This window comes from Dryobates pubescens, chromosome 33, assembly GCF_014839835.1.
Source record: "Dryobates pubescens isolate bDryPub1 chromosome 33, bDryPub1.pri, whole genome shotgun sequence".
Lineage (NCBI taxonomy): Eukaryota > Metazoa > Chordata > Aves > Piciformes > Picidae > Dryobates > Dryobates pubescens.
Genome location: NC_071644.1, coordinates 2,132,524 through 2,150,116, shown reverse-complemented (window position 1 = coordinate 2,150,116; position 17,593 = coordinate 2,132,524). Strand labels below are relative to the sequence as shown.

General features: G+C 56.0%; 1 protein-coding gene across 1 annotated transcript in view; it reads right to left on the bottom strand.

The window, feature by feature from the left end:
- LOC104308598 (protein-arginine deiminase type-1) overlaps positions 1 to 6,418 on the bottom strand; it is a 29,495-nt gene extending 23,077 nt beyond the window's left edge. Inside the window, exons 1-3 of the mRNA XM_054175819.1 lie at positions 6,327 to 6,418; positions 1,598 to 1,772; positions 708 to 777 (exon numbers count right to left, since the gene is read on the bottom strand). Coding sequence (XP_054031794.1) covers positions 708 to 777; positions 1,598 to 1,772; positions 6,327 to 6,418 — 337 coding nt within the window. The remainder of the gene's footprint in view (positions 1 to 707; positions 778 to 1,597; positions 1,773 to 6,326) is intronic.
- Positions 6,419 to 17,593: the final 11,175 nt, after the last annotated feature.

Genomic DNA, 17,593 nt, shown 5'->3' with positions numbered 1-17,593 from the left:
CTCTAAGGAATCTCTTCCTCATCTCCAGTCTCAATCTCCCCTCTCCCAGATCAAAGCCATTGTCCTCATCCTGGCACTCCCAGCCCTTATCAAAGGTCCCTCCCCAGCTCTCCTGCAGCCCCTTCAGGTCCTGGAAGGCTGCTCTGAGGTCTCCCTGGAGCCTTCTCTTCTCCAAGCTGAACAGCTCCGACTCTCCCAGCCTGTGCCCACAGAGGAGGCTCTCCAGCCCTCTGCTGATCTTTGTGGCCGCTTCTGGCCCCCCTCCAGCAGCTCCATGTCTTGTGTTGGGGTCCCCAGAGCTGGAGGCAGCGCTGCAGGTGGGGTCTGAGCAGAGCAGAGGTGCAGAATGCCCTCCCTGCTGCTCACACTTCTGTTGCTGCAGCCCAGCTCTCCTATGGACACCCTTCCTGCCACGCCAAGGTCTTGGCAAGCAGAGGAGGGATGCTCCCTGCGCACCTTGGGTGGGGACAGGGCCCAGCCTGTGTCTTTTTTGCACCATATAAGGCAGCCTAATCACATTTTAATTGTCTGCCTCTTGCTTGTCAGCATCAGTCAACACCCAAACCTTCGCCGCGCTTGGCAGCCGCGCAGCCCGCGCCCCCCACTTAAGTCCTGTCCCGGGAGCCCAAAGAGATGCTGGCAGCAGGAAGGGTTGGCAGGGCAGGGAGGGTTGGCAGGGCTGGCAGCAGGGCTGCTGTAACACCTACCCACGCAGGTGAGGTACAACCAAGCCACGGAGAGCTCGTTGCCTTCCCGGCCGTAGTAGGCGATCTTGACCTGCAAGGAGAGCAGCAGCTCACAGCCTGCCCCCTGGGCCCTCTCCTGCCGAGGAGCTCACGGAGAGGTAGGGGTTGGAAGGGCCCTCGAGAGGTCATCCAGTCCAGCCCCACTGCCAGAGCAGGGTCACCCAGGGCAGGACACAGAGGAAGACATCCAGGTGGCTTTGGCAGGTCTGCAGAGAAGGAGACTCCACAACCTCCCTGGGCAGCCTGCTCCAGGGCTCTGCCACCCTCATCCCAAAGAAGTTTCTCTTCCCGTTGTGGTGGAGCCTCCTGGGTTCCAGCTCATACCCCCTTGTTCCTTGTCCTATCACTGGCCTGGCACCTTCTTCTTGCCCCCCACCCCTCAGCTATTGATAGCCATTGATCAGATCCCCTCTCAGCCTTCTCCCTTCCAGACTAAACAGCCCCAGGGCTCTTAGGTCTTTCCGCTCCTTGGGTTGACCAAACCCCACCACACAAGGAGCTCTTGGAGGGCACAACCCTCCATCAATCACAGTTCCCCTGAGCCCCTTTCTGCCTGCTTCAGCACAAAACCAGCCAAAGGTGCAGGAATTTTGCTGCCTGGAGCTCCTGACACCAAGCTGTTGCAACCAAGCTGATCTCATCTCCAGGGCACAACGTGGGAGCTCCTTCTCCTTCTCGGTTTCATTTGTTGTAGGCAATAATTACACAACTCTGGCTGAGTTTATTCCATGGAAGGAAGTTACTTAGACCTTCTGGGGCCTGTCTCAGAATCCTCCCTCCTTCTTCTTCTTTTGTACCTAGAAAGCTTGGCTCATTTCCCCAGTTTAGGTTCACAAGAAGAGCAGCTTCACCTTGTTGTCGTTGAGACTCCTGCTGATGACATCAATGGTCACAAGAACCTCGATATCAGGATCCAGAGGCCACCTGGAGTTAACCATGGGTTTGGTCATGGGGCTGTGGATGATGTGGACTGTGACTGCAGAGGTGGCATGGACATCAAATGACGTGGCACCTTTGGGGGTAGATCTGAAACAGAGAGCAGTGTGGGGTTAGAGACCAAGCTGTCCCTCCTGTTCTCCTCTGTGGGCAGATCTGAAACAGAGCAGCACTGGGTTAGAGACCAAGCTGTCCCTCCTGTCCTCCTCTGTGGGCACCTTTGGGGGTAGATCTGAAACAGAGAGCAGTGTGGGGTTAGAGACCAAGTTGTCCTTCCTGTCCTCCTCTGTGGGCACCTTTGGGGGTGGATCTGAAACAGAGCAGTGCTGGGTTAGAGACCAAGTTGCCCTTCCTATCCTCCTCTGTGGGCACCTTTGGGGTTAGAGCTTAAACAGAGAGCAGTGCTGGGTTAGAGACCAAGCTGTCCCTCCTGTTCTCTGTGGGCACCTTTGGGGGTAGATCTGAAACAAAGAGCAGTGTGGGGTTAGAGACCAAGCTGTCCCTCCTGTTCTCTGTGGGCACCTTTGGGGTTAGAGCTTAAACAGAGAGCAGTGTGGGGTTAGAGACCAAGTTGTCCTTCCTGTCCTCCTCTGTGGGCACCTTTGGGGGTGGATCTGAAACAGAGAGCAGTATGGGGTTAGAGACCAAGTTGTCCTTCCTATTCTCCTCTGTGGGCAGATCTGAAACAGAGCAGCACTGGGTTAGAGACCAAGCTGTCCCTCCTGTCCTCCTCTGTGGGCACCTTTGGGAGTAGATCTGAAACAGAGAGCAGTGTGGGGTTAGAGACCAAGTTGTCCTTCCTATCCTCCTCTGTGGACAGATCTGAAACAGAGCAGCACTGAGTTAGAGACTGAGCTGTCCCTCCTGTTCTTCTCTGTAGACACCTTTGGGGGTGGATCTGAAACAAAGAGCAGTGTGGGGTTAGAGACCAAGCTGTCCCTCCTGCTCTCCTCTGTGGGTACCTTTGGGGGTAGAGCTTAAACAGAGAGCAGTGTGGGGTTAGAGACCAAGCTGTCTTTCCTATCCTCCTCTGTGGACAGATCTGAAACAGAGCAGCACTGAGTTAGAGACTGAGCTGTCCCTCCTCTTCTCCTCTGTAGACATCATTGGGGGTAGATCTGAAACAGAGGGAGCAGTGCTGAGTTAGAGACCAAGCTGTCCCTCCTGCTCTCCTCTGTGGGTACCTTTGGGGTTAGAGCTTAAACAGAGAGAACAGTGCTGAGTTAGAGACCAAGCTGTCCCTCCTGCTCTCCTCTGTGGGTACCTTTGGGGTTAGAGCTTAAACAGAGGGAGCAGTGCTGGGATAGAGGCCAAGCTGTCCCTCCTGTTCTCCTCTGTGGAGCCATAGAGTTGAACCTGGAATTAAAATCCAGTCTTAACTGGATGGAAAGGACTCAGAAGCCATCTGCAGGTGATGAAACACATCCCCTGGGTTTTATATGCAGTATCTCTGCGGTGGTGTTGAGCAAGCAGAGCTCCCACTGCAGCTCTGGCACGTCCCTCCGCGGTTTAGCCCAGACTGCCAATCCCTCAGGTCTGAGCATCCACAACAGCAAGAAACCCCCTCCCAGATCCCAGCAGTCCAGGACAAAACCCCAACAAAGAGCCAGGAGAGCTGTTGATGTCAGCCACCTGGGGAGATGCTTATCAGGGGACCATACCCTGAGCTGAGAGATGCCCAGAGCCTGAATCCAAGCACGGAGAACCCGCACCCCACCTCCCTGACATCCCCGGTCTTTGAAGTGCTGCCTACCTGCTCATTACAGCCCCAGCACCTCCATCCCAGGAGCAGGAGTGCTCCAACCTGTCTGCCATCGGGAGCCAACCTCCCCTGGCTGCGGGCAGAGAGGGACAGGGTGGCAAATTTGAACAGGGAGAAAGAAAATCAAAGCCAAATAAAGCACCGAGGAGATTTCCTCCGGCGTTCCTCTTGGCGCTGGCATCCCCCTGCCTGCAGCAGCTCGTAAAGGGGAATCAAAGCCTCGTCCTCCCTTCTCGCCCCAAGCACGAACAGCAAGCAGGGCTGCAAAGCCACCTGCACGCTGCTGCCTGCCAGGCTTCCTGCGTTCGGGGCTGCCTGCCCTGATCTTACAGCTCCCGGCCCGCAGCGTCGCCGCTGCCTCCCCAGCCTGCTCCCTCTGCTGCCCCAAAGTGGCCCAAGCCACGCTCAAGGCTGAGGATGGATGAGCAGGGATCCCTCATGGAGCAGGGATCCCTCACGGACCAGGGATCACATCCCAGAGCACGAATCCATCCCAGAGCACGAATCCATCCCAGAGCAGGGATGCATCTCGGAGCAGGGATCCCTCACGGAGCAGGGATCCCTCATGGAGCAGGGATCCATCCCAGAGTATGGATCTCTCATGGAACAGGGATCCCTCATGGAGCAGGGATCCCTTCACAGAGCATGCATCCCTTACAGAGCACAGATCCCATCCCAGTGCGTGGATCCCTCCCAGAGCAGGGATCCCTCCCAGAGCAGGGATCCATCCCAGTACAGGGATCCATCCCAGAACAAGGATCCCTCCCAGAACATGGATCCCATCCCAGAGCAGGGATCCCTCCCAGAGCAGGGATCCATCCCAGTACAGGGATCCATCCCAGAACAAGGATCCCTCCCAGAACATGGATCCCATCCCAGAGCATGGATCCCTCCCAGAGCAGGGATCCATCCCAGTACAGGGATCCATCCCAGAACAAGGATCCCTCCCAGAACAAGGATCCCATCCCAGAGCATGGATCCCATCCCAGAGCATGGATCCCATCCCAGAGCATGGATCCCATCCCAGAGCACGGATCCCATCCCAGAGCTCTTGGTGCTCTCCAGGACCAACATCATCCCTGTTTTAATCATGTAGCTGAAAGAGCATCTGGACTGAAGCTCATGGAATCATAGAATCAGGAATCACAGAGTCATGGAATCAGGGAATCATAAACTATGAGAGCATGGAAGCATGGACTCATGGAACCAGGAAATCATGGACTCATGGAATCACAGAGTCATGAAGTTGTGGAATTACAGAGTTAGGGAATCACAGAACCATGGAATCCAGGAATCATAAATGATGGGAGCATGGGATCACGGGATCATGAAATTGTGGCATTACAGAAACAGAGAATCATGGAATGGTTGAGTTATGGAATCACAGAATCATGGAATGATTGAGTTATGGAATGATAGAGCCATGGAATGATAGAGTTATGGAACGACAGAGCCATGGAATCAAGGAATCATGCATTATGGGATCATGGGATCATACAATCCTAGAGTCAGCAAAGTGTGGAATTGCAGCAGCATAGCACCAGGGAATGATAGTTATGGAATGATAGAACCATGGAGTCATAGAATCATGGAATCACTTTGGTTGGAAAAGACCCTCCAGCTCATCCAGCCCACCCATTAGCCACCTCTTAATTGCCACCAAGGAGCCCAAGCAGCCCACCTGGGGGCCCCAATTCAGAGGGATCCGAGTTTGGTTTGACTCCAGCTCCAGGAAGAGCAACTGCAAACAGCAGGCTTCCCATACTCCCATCTGGCCAAGAGGAAACCTTCACTTCCCAAGTGTCATTTTAGGGCTGCCAAAGCTCAGCCTGAAGCCCTTTGAGAGGGGACAGTGGCACCTCCTGGCTCCGCTCCAGCACACCAGCCCGATAATTGCCCCGGATGCGATGCCGCCTGGCTCCTCCTGGAGCCTCTATCATTATGACCAGGATTTATTACCTAATGACCAGGTACCAGCAGGGTAAACACAGCCTCACATCTGGCTTAATAAATCAACCCCCACCACCACCACCACCACCCCCTGTTTCATGCTGGAAAAGACCTCTGGGGGCGAGCCCACCCGTGCCAATCCGGCTTGATAAAGCAAGCAACCCCCCGCCCCCTGTTTCATGCTGGCAACGATCTCTGGGGGTGAGCTCGTCCATGCAGACCTGCCAGGGGATGTTTTCTGCCTGAGCCACACATTTGAAGTCTTTCCCCCTTCTTCTTTTTTTTTTTTAGCTCAGGTTGCTCATCTTGGGTCCTTCTTGCTTCATCTTCTCAGGGCCAGAAATAGAGCCAGCCCAGGCGGGGTGCGCACGGGCTCAGCCTGCGCGTCAGCACGGCTCGGCCACGCTCCGACACCTCGCATTGTCCACCTGATGTCCACCCTCCTGTGGGTGCAGCTCCCTGAGGGACACCATCCCAGAACACAGAGCTAGCAGGACATGTCCTTCATGGGCTGGACTTGTGCAATGAATCCGTGGGGGAGCTCAAAGTGAGCTCTGACTTCTCCTCCCAACAAACTTCCTCCTCCTCCAAACTTTCCTCATAGATTCAGAGAATGGTTTGGGTTGGAAAGGACCTTGAAGGCCATCCAGTTCCAACCCCCCTACCATGGGCAGGGACACCTCCCACCAGCCCAGCTTGCTCAAGTCCCCATCCAGCCTGGCCTTCAACACCTCCAGGGAGGCAGCATCCACAGCCTCCCCGGGCAACCTGTGCCAGTGTCTCCCCAGCCTCACTGGAAAGAACTCCTTCCTAATCTCCAGTCTAAATCTAACATCTCCTCCAAACAAAGAGCCAAACCACCACTGGGCTAACCCCCCAGACCCATCAGCCTCATGGGACAGCAGTGGGGACGCCCCAGCCCCAAGCCTTACCGGCGCATGTCGAGGAAGACCTCGGTGCCCAGGACGCAGACGCCGTAGGTGGCATGGCTGCTGGACATCTGCACGGCATGACGCTGGGGCATGGTGTGCCTGGGGATGGCAGCCCTGTGTGAAGCAAGCTGCTGCTGCTGCTGCCTGGCTTTGCAGGTAAACCAGCAGGACTGGATTAAAAGGCAGGGGAACTTAACTCCTCCTTCCCTCGATGACGGGGTGCAGCCAGGGGACCCTGGCGTCTCCACCTCCACCGCCCAGCAAGCTGCCACCCCGCACGGCTGGGCGAGATGGAAGGCGATAAGGCAGCCCCTGGGGGTGGCCAGGCGGCTCTGGGGAGGGGGCAGAGGGCAAAGGGACAGGATGGGGTGGCTGACACCCAGCCCTGCCCTGGGATGCTCAGCAGGGAGCTCTTGCAGGGGCTGCTTTCCACCCTCTTCTGTTCTAATCCCCCTTACAGCTCCACATGAAGGCTCCAAAAGCTTAATGAATTAAACATTGCAACTCCTCCTGCTCCCAACCTGGTCGTTTAGGGTGATTACAATACATGGCAGCATTAAAAGCAAGCATTTTCTTGAAAACAACCCAAATTTTCCACCTGGCCTCTCTGCAGCTGACTCATGGCCTCGGCTACCCCATTAGGGCAATGCCTGGAACGAAGGCTGACCAAGGGAGATGTTTGTTCAGCTCGGTCCTGCCCACCAGAACCAGTCCTGAGGAGCACCGAGGGCAGAAACGGGCTCAGGGCAAACTGGTTATTTGGCAGGCAGGGAAGGGGAGAGAGGAGAGGGGGGGAAAAAAGCCAACACAAACAAACGGCAGCAAAATATCCAAGAGGCTTCCAGGGGAAATTACAAGTTCTGGGTGCTTGGCTTGGGCCTCGAGTTTCGAGGGAATTGGGGTTTTTAGGGCATGTAAGCAAAGCTCCCACGGGAAACACCCCCATGGCTGGAAGATGTCATCTCCTGGAGATAGCCATCTCCCTCTCCAGGCCAGCCCAGGAGGCTTCACCTGCCTGCAAAGAGGGAAACTCCGTGGAGCTTACTCTTGCTGAAGCTGGGGAGGAGGTCTCCAGCATGGAGGCAGCAGCTAAGGTGGCTAAAAGCAGGCAGCAGAGGCACAGGGAGCACAGCAGCAACCCCACGGCCACAAGGCTCATCCTCAGCAAGGAGACAGACTGAGAGTTGGGGTTGTGCAGGCTGGAGAGGAGAAGGCTCCCAGGAGACCTCATTGTGGCCTTCCAGGATCTGCAGGGGGCTCCAAGAAAGCTGGGGAGGGACTTTGGAGGGTGTCAGGGAGGGATAGGACTGGGGGGGATGGAGCAAAACTAGAAGTGGGGAGATTGAGATTGGATTTGAGGAAGAAGTTGTTCCCCATGAGGGTGGTGAGAGCCTGGCACAGGTTGCCCAGGGAGGTGGTGGAAGCCTCCTGCCTGGAGGTGTTTGCAGCCAGGCTGGAGGTGGCTGTGAGCAACCTGCTGCGGTGTGAGGTGTCCCTGGCCATGGCAGGGGGTTGGAGCTGGCTGAGCCTTGAGCTCCCTTCCAACCCTGACAGTTCTGTGGTTCTGTGACAACAGCAGAGGGTGACATGAGTGATGCAATGGACAAGAGAGGGCAGGAGCAAGGAGGAACCCCAGCTTTGGGAGCAGCAGGACCCCCCCCCAAACCCAAAAGGTCCAAGCAGGCTTGGTGGAGCTCCAAGGACCAAGCTGCAGCGAGCTGCACGTCCTCAGCTGGAGGAGCAGCGAGCTGCGTGGCAGCTTCCCCTGCAAGATCAAACCAAGCTGCTTCAAACATCTCCCAGCCAGCCTTCATTAAAGGGCTGCTTCCAAGGCTAATTGCAGCAGCAGCAAAACCCCAACGAGCCGAGAGCTCGGTGTCTCGCAGCGGGACCGGCTTTAATCAGCTCGTGGGAGCCTGGTGCAGAGCCTGCGATGCTGGGCTGAGGAACGCTAGCAGCACTGCCAGGCTCCCCAGGCCACCACCTCCCTGGAGATTTGAGATCAAAGCCTCTTGCCCCAATGCCCAGCCCAAGCCAAGCTCCTGATGGTTGTGGCCCTGTGAGATCTGTTGGCTCTCAAACTCTCCTAGGGAGCACAAGTCTCCATGCCCCCTTAAAGCCCCTCGGGTTGGGGTGAGGTAGAGCCAGCACGGGGGGCAAAGAGCTCACTGCACTCCTTGAGGAATCACAGAATCAGGGAATTGGTTGGGTTGGAAAAGGTCTCTGAGCTCATCCAGTCCAACCTTCAACCCAGCCCCACCATGGCCATCAAACCATGGCCCCAAGTGCCATGGCCACAGGTTTCTTGACCACCTCCAGGGATGGGGACTCCACCACCTCCCTGGGCAGCCTGTGCCAGTCCCTGACCACTCTTGCAGGACACAAATTGTTCCTCATGTCCAACCTAACCCTCCCCTGGCACAGTTTCCAGGCCATTTCCTCTTGTCCTATCACCTGATACCAGGGAGAAGAGACCAACCCCCACCTGATCAAACATCTGTGGCCAGGACTTGTCAGAGCTGGCTTTGTGGTCACCTTGTCCTGGGAGAGAAAGCAACACAAAAATTCCTCTCTGCCTTTTCTCCTTCCCAAACAAAAGGTTTTGCTTGCTGGGACCAACCCCCAGACTGGGCAATCCAAGAGCAAATCTCCCTCCCAGGGACTTGCCTTCCCTATCCCAGTTGGAAGCTGGGGGAAGAAAGTTGGTTTGGAGCAGCAGAAAGTGCTGTGAAACCCAAGGGAGGCTGCTGGCAGTGCTGGGAACACATCCTGGCTCTGCAATGGCCTTCTGCTGGGTGAGGAGCCTCCCAAGTGCCATGGGCACACCTTTCTTGACCACCTCCAGGGATGGGTGGTCCTCCCTGGGCAGCCTGTGCCAGTGCCTGACCACTCTTGCAGGACACAAATTGTTCCTCATGTCCAGCCTCACCCTCCCCTGGCACAGTTTCCAGGCCATTTCTTCTCCTTCTATCACCTGATACTAGGGAGAGGAGACCAACCCCCACCCCACTCCAACCTCCCAGCAGGGAGCTGTAGAGAGCAATCAGGTCTCCCCTCAGCCTCCTCTCCAGGAGGTGTCTGCCCACAGCAGCCTCTCTCCCAGAGAGAGCTGCAGGTCAGACTTCCCACTCGTGACTGCTGGTCACACTGGTTTGGACTGGGCACGGTGCTGGGCCTGCCTCCTGCTGTGATTTTAAGCCTTGCATCCTGCTCAGCTGGTTTGAGGCCTGTGCTGGACAAGGGAACACACCTTAACCCCACGGCTCAGGCTGCTGCTGTGGGCTGTAATCTGGAAGGAGGTGATGGAGACGAGTGGGTTTGAGCTCCCAGTGAGCAGGAGACCTTCAGCAGGAGGCTTGGGAGCATCTGCTTCTCCCAGCTGCTCCAAGAAATCCTCCTCCCAGGGTCCTGCCTTCCCCAGGATAAAGGTGTCTGCCTGCTGGGATGGAAGGTCTCTTCCAACCTGGTCTATTCTATTCTATTCTATTCTATTCTATTCTATTCTATTCTATTCTATTCTATTCTGTCCTATCCTATCCTGTTCTATCCTATCCTGTTCTATCCTATCCTATCCTATCCTATCCTATCCTATCCTATCCTATCCTATCCTATCCTATCCTATCCTGTTCTGTTCTGTTCACACCTGCTAATGCAAGAGCAAATCATAGAATCATACAATTCTCAAGGGCTGGAAGGGACCTCAAGGCTCAGCCAATTCCAACCCTCCTGCCACAGGCTGGGACACCTCACACTACAGCAGGCTGCTCAGAGCCACATCCAGCCTGGCCTTCAAAACCTCCAGGCATGAGGCTTCCACCACCTCTCCCTGTCAAGGACCTGGAAACTGGGGAAGAAATGGGCTTGGGGCAGTAAAAAGGGCTGAAACCAGTCTGGAGCAGTAAAAAAGTGCTGCTAAACCCAGTAAAAGCCAAGGGAGGCTGGTGGCAGTGCTGGGATCACATCCTGGCTCTGCAGTGGCCTTCTGCTGGGGGAGAAGCCTCCAGAAATTCCCTTCTGCCTTCTCTTCTCCCCAAAATGAAGGCATTCACCTGCTGGGATGATCACACCTGGTAATGCAAGAGCAAATCTCCCTCTCAAGGGCCTGCCTTCCCCATCCCAGTTGGAAACTGGGCAAGAAGTGGGTTTGGGGCAGTAAAACAGCTGAAACTGGTTGGGAGCAGTAAAAAAGTGCTGCTAAACCCAGTAAAAGCCAAGGGAGGCTGGTGGCAGTGCTGGGATCACATCCTGGCTCTGCAGTGGCCTTCTGCTGGGGGAGAAAGCACCTAAAATTCCCTTCTGCCTTCTCTTCTCCCCAAAATGAAGGCATTTACCTGCTGGGATGCTTCACACCTGGTAATCCCTCCCTTTAGGGACCTGCCTTCCCCCACCCCAGTTGGAAGCCCAAAGAAGAAGGGCAGGAGGCTGGCTCGGACCAGCAACAAAATGTGTTTAGAGCCCATAAAAGCCAGCAGAGATCAGTGGCAGCTCTGCTAGCACATCCTGGCTCTGCAGTGGCCTTCCTCTGGGTGAGAAAACACAGGCTCACAGCCAAGCAGCAAGGATGGAGAGGCAGCACCCAAAGCTCATCCTCCTTTTGGAGCTGGGGTGTTTTGTCTGCAGCCAGGTTTAGTCACGGCACAAGCGGAGCTTCCACACTGGCTCACCCAAGCCCAGGACACCCTGTCTATGGTGGGTGGTACCAACACTCACCTCCTCTTCCTCCTCCACCTGCTATTAGCACCAACATGCCTGTGCTGAGGGAGAATGATGCTTTTAAGTCATCTGGTCCATGCAGAGCTGAGTGTTTCCTCCTAATAACACCTTGTCCTGAGAAGGTGCTATTAAGATCCAGGGTAGATGACAGATGGGATCCTGCTTCTCCATCACATTGAGTGAGCTTGGCTCAGCCTCATCCTCTGGAGTTCCCTCAGTCAGCCTCTTTCTTTGGGGCTCCCTTGGTCAGCCTCCTTCTTTGGAGTTCACTTGGTCAGCTTCCTTCTCTGGAGTCCACTTGGTCATCCTCCTTCTCTGGAGTCCACTTGGTCATCCTCCTTCTTTGGGGCTCCCTTGGTCAGCCTCCTTCTTTGGAGTCCATTTGGTCAGTCTTTGGAGTTCATGGTCTTTCTTTGGGGCTCCCTTGGTCAGCCTCCTTCTTTGGGGCTCCCTTGGTCAGCCTCCTTCTTTGGGGCTCCCTTGGTCAGCCTCTTTCTTTGGGGCTCCCTTGGTCAGCCTCCTTCTTTGGGGCTCCCTTGGTCAGCCTCCTTCTTTGGAGTTCACTTGGTCAGCTTCCTTCTTTGGAGTCCACTTGGTCATCCTCCTTTTCTGGAGTCCAGTTGGTCATCCTCCTTCTTTGGGGCTCCCTTGGTCATCCTCCTTCTTTGGGGCTCCCTTGGTCAGCCTCCTTCTTTGGGGCTCCCTTGGTCAGCCTCCTTCTTTGGGGCTCCCTTGGTCAGCCTCATCCTCTGGAGTTCACTTGGTCATCCTCCTTCTTTGGGGCTCCCTTGGTCAGCCTCCTTCTTTGGAGTCCACTTGGTCAGCCTCTGGAGTCCACTTGGTAAGCCTCCCTCTTTAGGGCTCCCTTGGTCAGCCTCTGGAGTCCACTTGGTCAGCCTCCCTCTTTAGGGCTCCCTTGGTTAGCCTCTGGAGTTCACTTGGTCAGCCTCCTTCTTTGGGGCTCACTTGGTCAGCCTCTGGAGTTCACTTGGTCATCCTCCTTCTTTGGGGCTCCCTTGGTCAGCCTCCCTCTTTAGGGCTCCCTTGGTCAGCCTCTGGAGTCCACTTGGTCAGCCTCCTTCTTTGGGGCTCACTTGGTCAGCCTCTGGAGTTCACTTGGTCAGCCTCCTTCTTTGGGGCTGGCTTCATTGGAATAAGCGGAGAGGGAATGGATTGAAGCTTGAGGAGGGCAGATGTAGACTGGAGATGAGGAAGAAATTCTTCAGAGTGAGGGTGGGGAGACACTGGCACAGGTTGCCCAGGGAGGCTGTGGCTGCCCCCACCCTGGAGGTGTTCAGGGCCAGGCTGGATGAGGCCTTGAGCAACCTGGGCTGGTGTGAGGTGTCCCTGCCCATGGCAGGGGGTTGGGACTGAATCACCTTCGAGGTCCCTTCCAACCCAAACCAGTCTAGGCTTCTTTTTCCCAATTTCAGCCTCTCCCTCAGTCCTGATGGAACAAAATCCAACACTCCCCTCCCTCCCCTTCTCCCCACTGCCAGTGCTCCCCCAGGAACCCTAGGAGGAGCTCAGAACCCCTCTGGGTGTTCCTTCTCACCCATCCTGCGCCGCCGCCTCCCCGAGGAAAGTTTGATAATCTGCCTAAGCTGATAATTACCCCTCATTTATTACTCTGCATGTGTAATTGCAGGCAGGAGCTTTTAAGAGCCATGTCAGCCTAATTAATTGCAAGTGGGCAAGGCACCCAACCAGTTATCAAGTCCCGCTCGGGTTTGCATGAGGCTTTGTTTTCCTTAGGTGTGTAGCTGTAACAGCTGGGGCAGGAGCATCCTGGGCAGGCACCAAGCCTCCTCCCAAGGATCTGCCTTCCCCAGCCCACTTGGAAGCAAGGAAGGAAATCAAACAGAAAGGCAGGAGGCTGGTTTGGACCAGCAGGAAGTGGTTTTAAAGCCAGCAAAAGCCAACAGCAGCACAGAGCCGTGGAAGTGCTTGGGTTGGAAAAGGCCTCTGAGCTCATCCAGTCCAACCTTCAACCCAGCCCCACCATGGCCACCAAACCATGGCCCCAAGTGCCATGGCCACAGGTTTCTTAACCACCTTCAGGCATGGAGACTCCACCACCTCCATGGGCAGCCTGTCCTGAGCACTCTTGCAGGACACAAATTGTTCCTCATGTCCAACCTAACCCTCCCCTGGCACAGTTTCCAGGCCATTTCCTCTTGTCCTATCACCTGATACCAGGCAGAAGAGATGTGAAACCCAAGGGAGGCTGCTGGCAGTGCTGGGAACACAACCTGGCTCTGCAATGGCCTTCTGCTGGGTGAGGAACCTCCCAAGTGCCATGGGCACAACTTTCTTGACCACCTCCAGGGATGGGGACTCCACCACCTCCCTGGGCAGCCTGTGCCAGTCCCTGACCACTCTTGCAGGACACAAATTGTTCCTCATGTCCAACCTAACCCTCCCCTGGCACAGTTTCCAGGCCATTTCCTCTTGTCCTATTACCTGATACCAGGGAGAAGAGACCAGCCCCCACCTGATCAAACATCTGTGGCCAGGACTTGTCAGAGCTGGCTTTGTGGTCACCTTGTCCTGGGAGAGAAAGCAACACAAAAATTCCTCTCTGCCTTTTCTTCTTCTTCCCAAATAAAAGGTTTTGCTTGCTGGGACCAACCCCCAGACTGGGCAATCCAAGAGCAAATCTCCCTCCCAGGGACTTGCCTTCCCTATCCCAGTTGGAAGCTGGGGGAAGAAAGTTGGTTTGGAGCAGCAGAAAGTGCTGTGAAACCCAAGGGAGGCTGCTGGCAGTGCTGGGAACACATCCTGGCTCTGCAATGGCCTTCTGCTGGGTGAGGAGCCTCCCAAGTGCCATGGGCACACCTTTCTTGACCACCTCCAGGGATGGGGACTCCACCACCTCCCTGGGCAGCCTGTGCCAGGCCCTGACCGCTCCTGAAAGAGAAATTGTTCCTCATGTCCAACCTCACCCTCCCCTGGCACAGTTTCCAGGCCATTTCCTCTCCTTCTATCACCTGATACCAGGGAGAAGAGACCAGCCCCCACCTGATCAAACATCTGTGGCCAGGACTTGTCAGAGCTGGCTTTGTGGTCACCTTGTCCTGGGAGAGAAAGCAACACAAAAATTCCTCTCTGCCTTTTCTCCTTCCCAAACAAAAGGTTTTGCTTGCTGGGACCAACCCCCAGACTTGGCAATCCAAGGGCAAATCTCCCTCCCAGGGACTTGCCTTCCCTATCCCAGTTGGAAGCTGGGGGAAGAAAGTTGGTTTGGGGCAGCAGAAAGTGCTGTGAAACCCAAGGGAGGCTGCTGGCAGTGCTGGGAACACATCCTGGCTCTGCAATGGCCTTCTGCTGGGTGAGGAGCCTCCAGGAATTCCCCTGTGCCCTTCCTTCTCCCCAAAAGAAAGGTGACTGCCTGCTGGGCTGCTTCACACCTGGCAATTCAAGAGCAAATCTCCCTTTTGGGGGATCTGCCTTCCCCATCCCAGTTGGAAGTCGAGGAAGAAAGGCAGGAGGCTGGCTTGGACCGGCCCAACAATGCTTTTAAAGCTGACAAAAGCCAGCAGAGCTCAGTGCCAGCTCCGGGAGCACAGCCTGGCTCTGCAGTGGCCTTCTCCTGGGTGAGAAAGCCCCAGAAACTCCCCCTCTGCCCTTTCTTCTCCCTCAAATAAAGGTGCCTGCTTGCTGGGACACCTCCTGTCTGGCAATCCCAGAGCCCAGCACCCCATAAATCAGCTTCTCCCCCCCCGGCTGGAGCCAGGCACAGACTCCTGCGCTCGCCCTGCCCACGCTCTGCCCCAGCTTTGCATTCAATTTGCTGCCCTATAAATATCAGCCTGGCTGGGGCGGGCTGGCTGCCTCCCCCCTCCACACCCCAGGACAGCAATAGAGCCATGGGGGGGGAGGTGGTGCTCAGCTTCATCCCAGCTCCTGCACCCTCACTGGGGTGCTTTTGCCTCTTCCAAAACAAAGGCAGCGCGGGCAGGGTCGGGCAGGAGCGGGCAGCGCCTGCTGGCTCCATCGGGATGGGCACCTGTTGGCACCTCCTAAACCTGAAAGGTCAGCTCCAAAGGGCTCTGTGGGGAGAACATTGCCCTCCTACACTCTGCAGGCAGGCACGTGGCTGCAGGAAGGGAGCCATAAAACCCCCTCAAGACCACCCCCCCCCCCCCCCAACCGAGCACCCACGGAGCTTAGAACCAACCCTGCGCCCACCCTTGAGTCGCGGAAGGGGTTGGCTTGGAAGGGACCTTGAAGCTCAGCCAGTTCCAAGCCCTCTGCTGTGTGCAGGGACACCTCCCACCAGCCCAGGTAGCTCAAGCTCTCAGCCAGCCTGGCCTTCAGCACCTCCAGGGAGGGGGCAGCCACAGTGTCCCTGGGCAACCTGTGCCAGCGCCTCCCCACCCTCGCTGGAAAGAATTTCTTCCTACTCTCCAGTCTAAATCTGTCCTCCTCAAGCTTCAATCCAGCCCCTATTGTTCTAATCACAAAAGGGCCCTCTCCAGGGAGGAGAAGCTGGGTGAAAAGCCTCAGGAGGCAGCTGGCTGGGCTTGTTTCCAAGTTGCAGCACCGGGGTTTGTCTCCAGGTCCTGGAAATGAGGGCAGGCAGAGCTCCGTGGGCAGCAGGGAAGTTCATGCAGAGCAGCAACTAATTGGGCAGAGCTGATCTTCAGGAAAGGAAAAAAGAGCAGAGAACTCCTCTGACCAGCTTGACTCTAGCCACCAAGCCAGCAGCCTCCAGACACCTCCACATGTGCCTGTCCACATCTCCATGGATGTCCTGAGAGGGTTCACCATGGCTGATGTCCAACCCAATAGCACAGAGCAGAGCCTGCATCACTTTTGCCTCCTGACAAACCCCTTCTGTGCAGCACAAGCTAGGGGCTGCTGAGCACCTCCTAAGGGCAGTCAAGAATCAGAGAGCTGTCAGGGTTGGAAGGGAGCTCAAGGCTCAGCCAGCTCCAACCCCCTGCCATGGGCAGGGACACCTCACACCACAGCAGGTTGCTCACAGCCACCTCCAGCCTGGCTGCAAACACCTCCAGGCAGGAGGCTTCCACCACCTCCCTGGGCAACCTGTGCCAGGCTCTCACCACCCTCCTGGGCAACAACTTCTTCCTCACATCCAATCTCAATCTCCCCACTTCTAGTTTTGCTCCATCCCCCCCAGTCCTTTCCCTCCCTGACACCCTCCAAAGTCCCTCCCCAGCTTTCTTGGAGCCCTCTGCAGATCCTGGAAGGCCACAATGAGGTCTCCTGGGAGCCTTCTCCTCTCCAGCCTGCACAACCCCAACTCTCAGTCTGTCTCCTTGCTGAGGATGAGCCTTGTGGCCGTGGGGTTGCTGCTGTGCTCCCTGTGCCTCTGCTGCCTGCTTTTAGCCACCTTAGCTGCTGCCTCCATGCTGGAGACCTCCTTCCCAGCTTCAGCAAGAGTAAGCTCCACGGAGTTTCCCTCTTTGCAGGCAGATGAAGCCTCCTGGGCTGGCCTGGAGAGGGAGATGGCTATCTCCAGGAGATGACATCTTCCAGCCATGGGGGTGTTTCCCGTGGGAGCTTTGCTTACATGCCCTAAAAACCCCAATTCCCTCGAAACTCGAGGCCCAAGCCAAGCACTTCTCCTCTCCAGCCTGCACAACCCCAACTCTCTCAGGCTGTGCTCACAGCAGAGCAGCTCCAGCCCTCAGCTCATCCTCGTGGCCCTCCTCTGGACACCTTCCAGCACCTCCAGATCCTTCCTGGTGCAGAGGCTCCAGAACTGGACACAGAGCTCCAGCTGTGGGCTCAGCAGAGTGGAGCAGAGGGGCAGAATCCCCTCCCTGGCCCTGCTGGCTCTGCAGACATCCAGACTTGCCCCTGTAAAGGGGACAGGAAGGGTCTCCTCCCCCTCTGCTCTGCCCTGCTGAGACCACACCTGGAATGCTGTGTCCAGTTTTGGATACAAGTCAGAAGAGACAGGGATCTGGTGGAGAGCCTTGTGGAGGGGTTGAATAAGGAAAAATCAGTCCTGAAGGGGTAAAAAGAGGGAAACTGAGTCTTGTACAGCATGGAGGGCAGAGCTCACTTATGCAGACCTGGTGTAGTCTGGGTTTATTCTTCCTTTGAAAGGATTTCTCTTTCTGGTTCCTCTTTCCCAGTGCCTCTTCCTGCTGGTGGTTTGAATCAGCAGGGGCTGAAGGGATAAATTGTGATGCTTCTCAGGACAACCAGCAAGCTCCAGCTGCCAGAAGTTCAGCTCTTGGGTCAGGATGCCACAGGGGAGTCACATCCAGAGATGGATTTGACTGTGAGCAACCTGCTGTGGTGTGAGGTGTCCCTGCCCATGGCAGGGGGGCTGGAGCTGGCTGAGCCTTGAGCTCCCTTCCAGCCCTGACAATTCTCTGATTCTATGACTTACCCCCAACCCCACACCCTGCCTACAAAAGGCACAATCTGGGAGCAAAGAGGGTTAGAATTTCTTACATTCCTCAAGGAGAAACTTGTGGAATGGTTTGGGTTGGAAGGGACCTCAAGGATCAGCCACTTCCAAGCCCCTGCCATGGGCAGGGACACCTCCCACCAGCCCAGCTTGCCCAAGGACT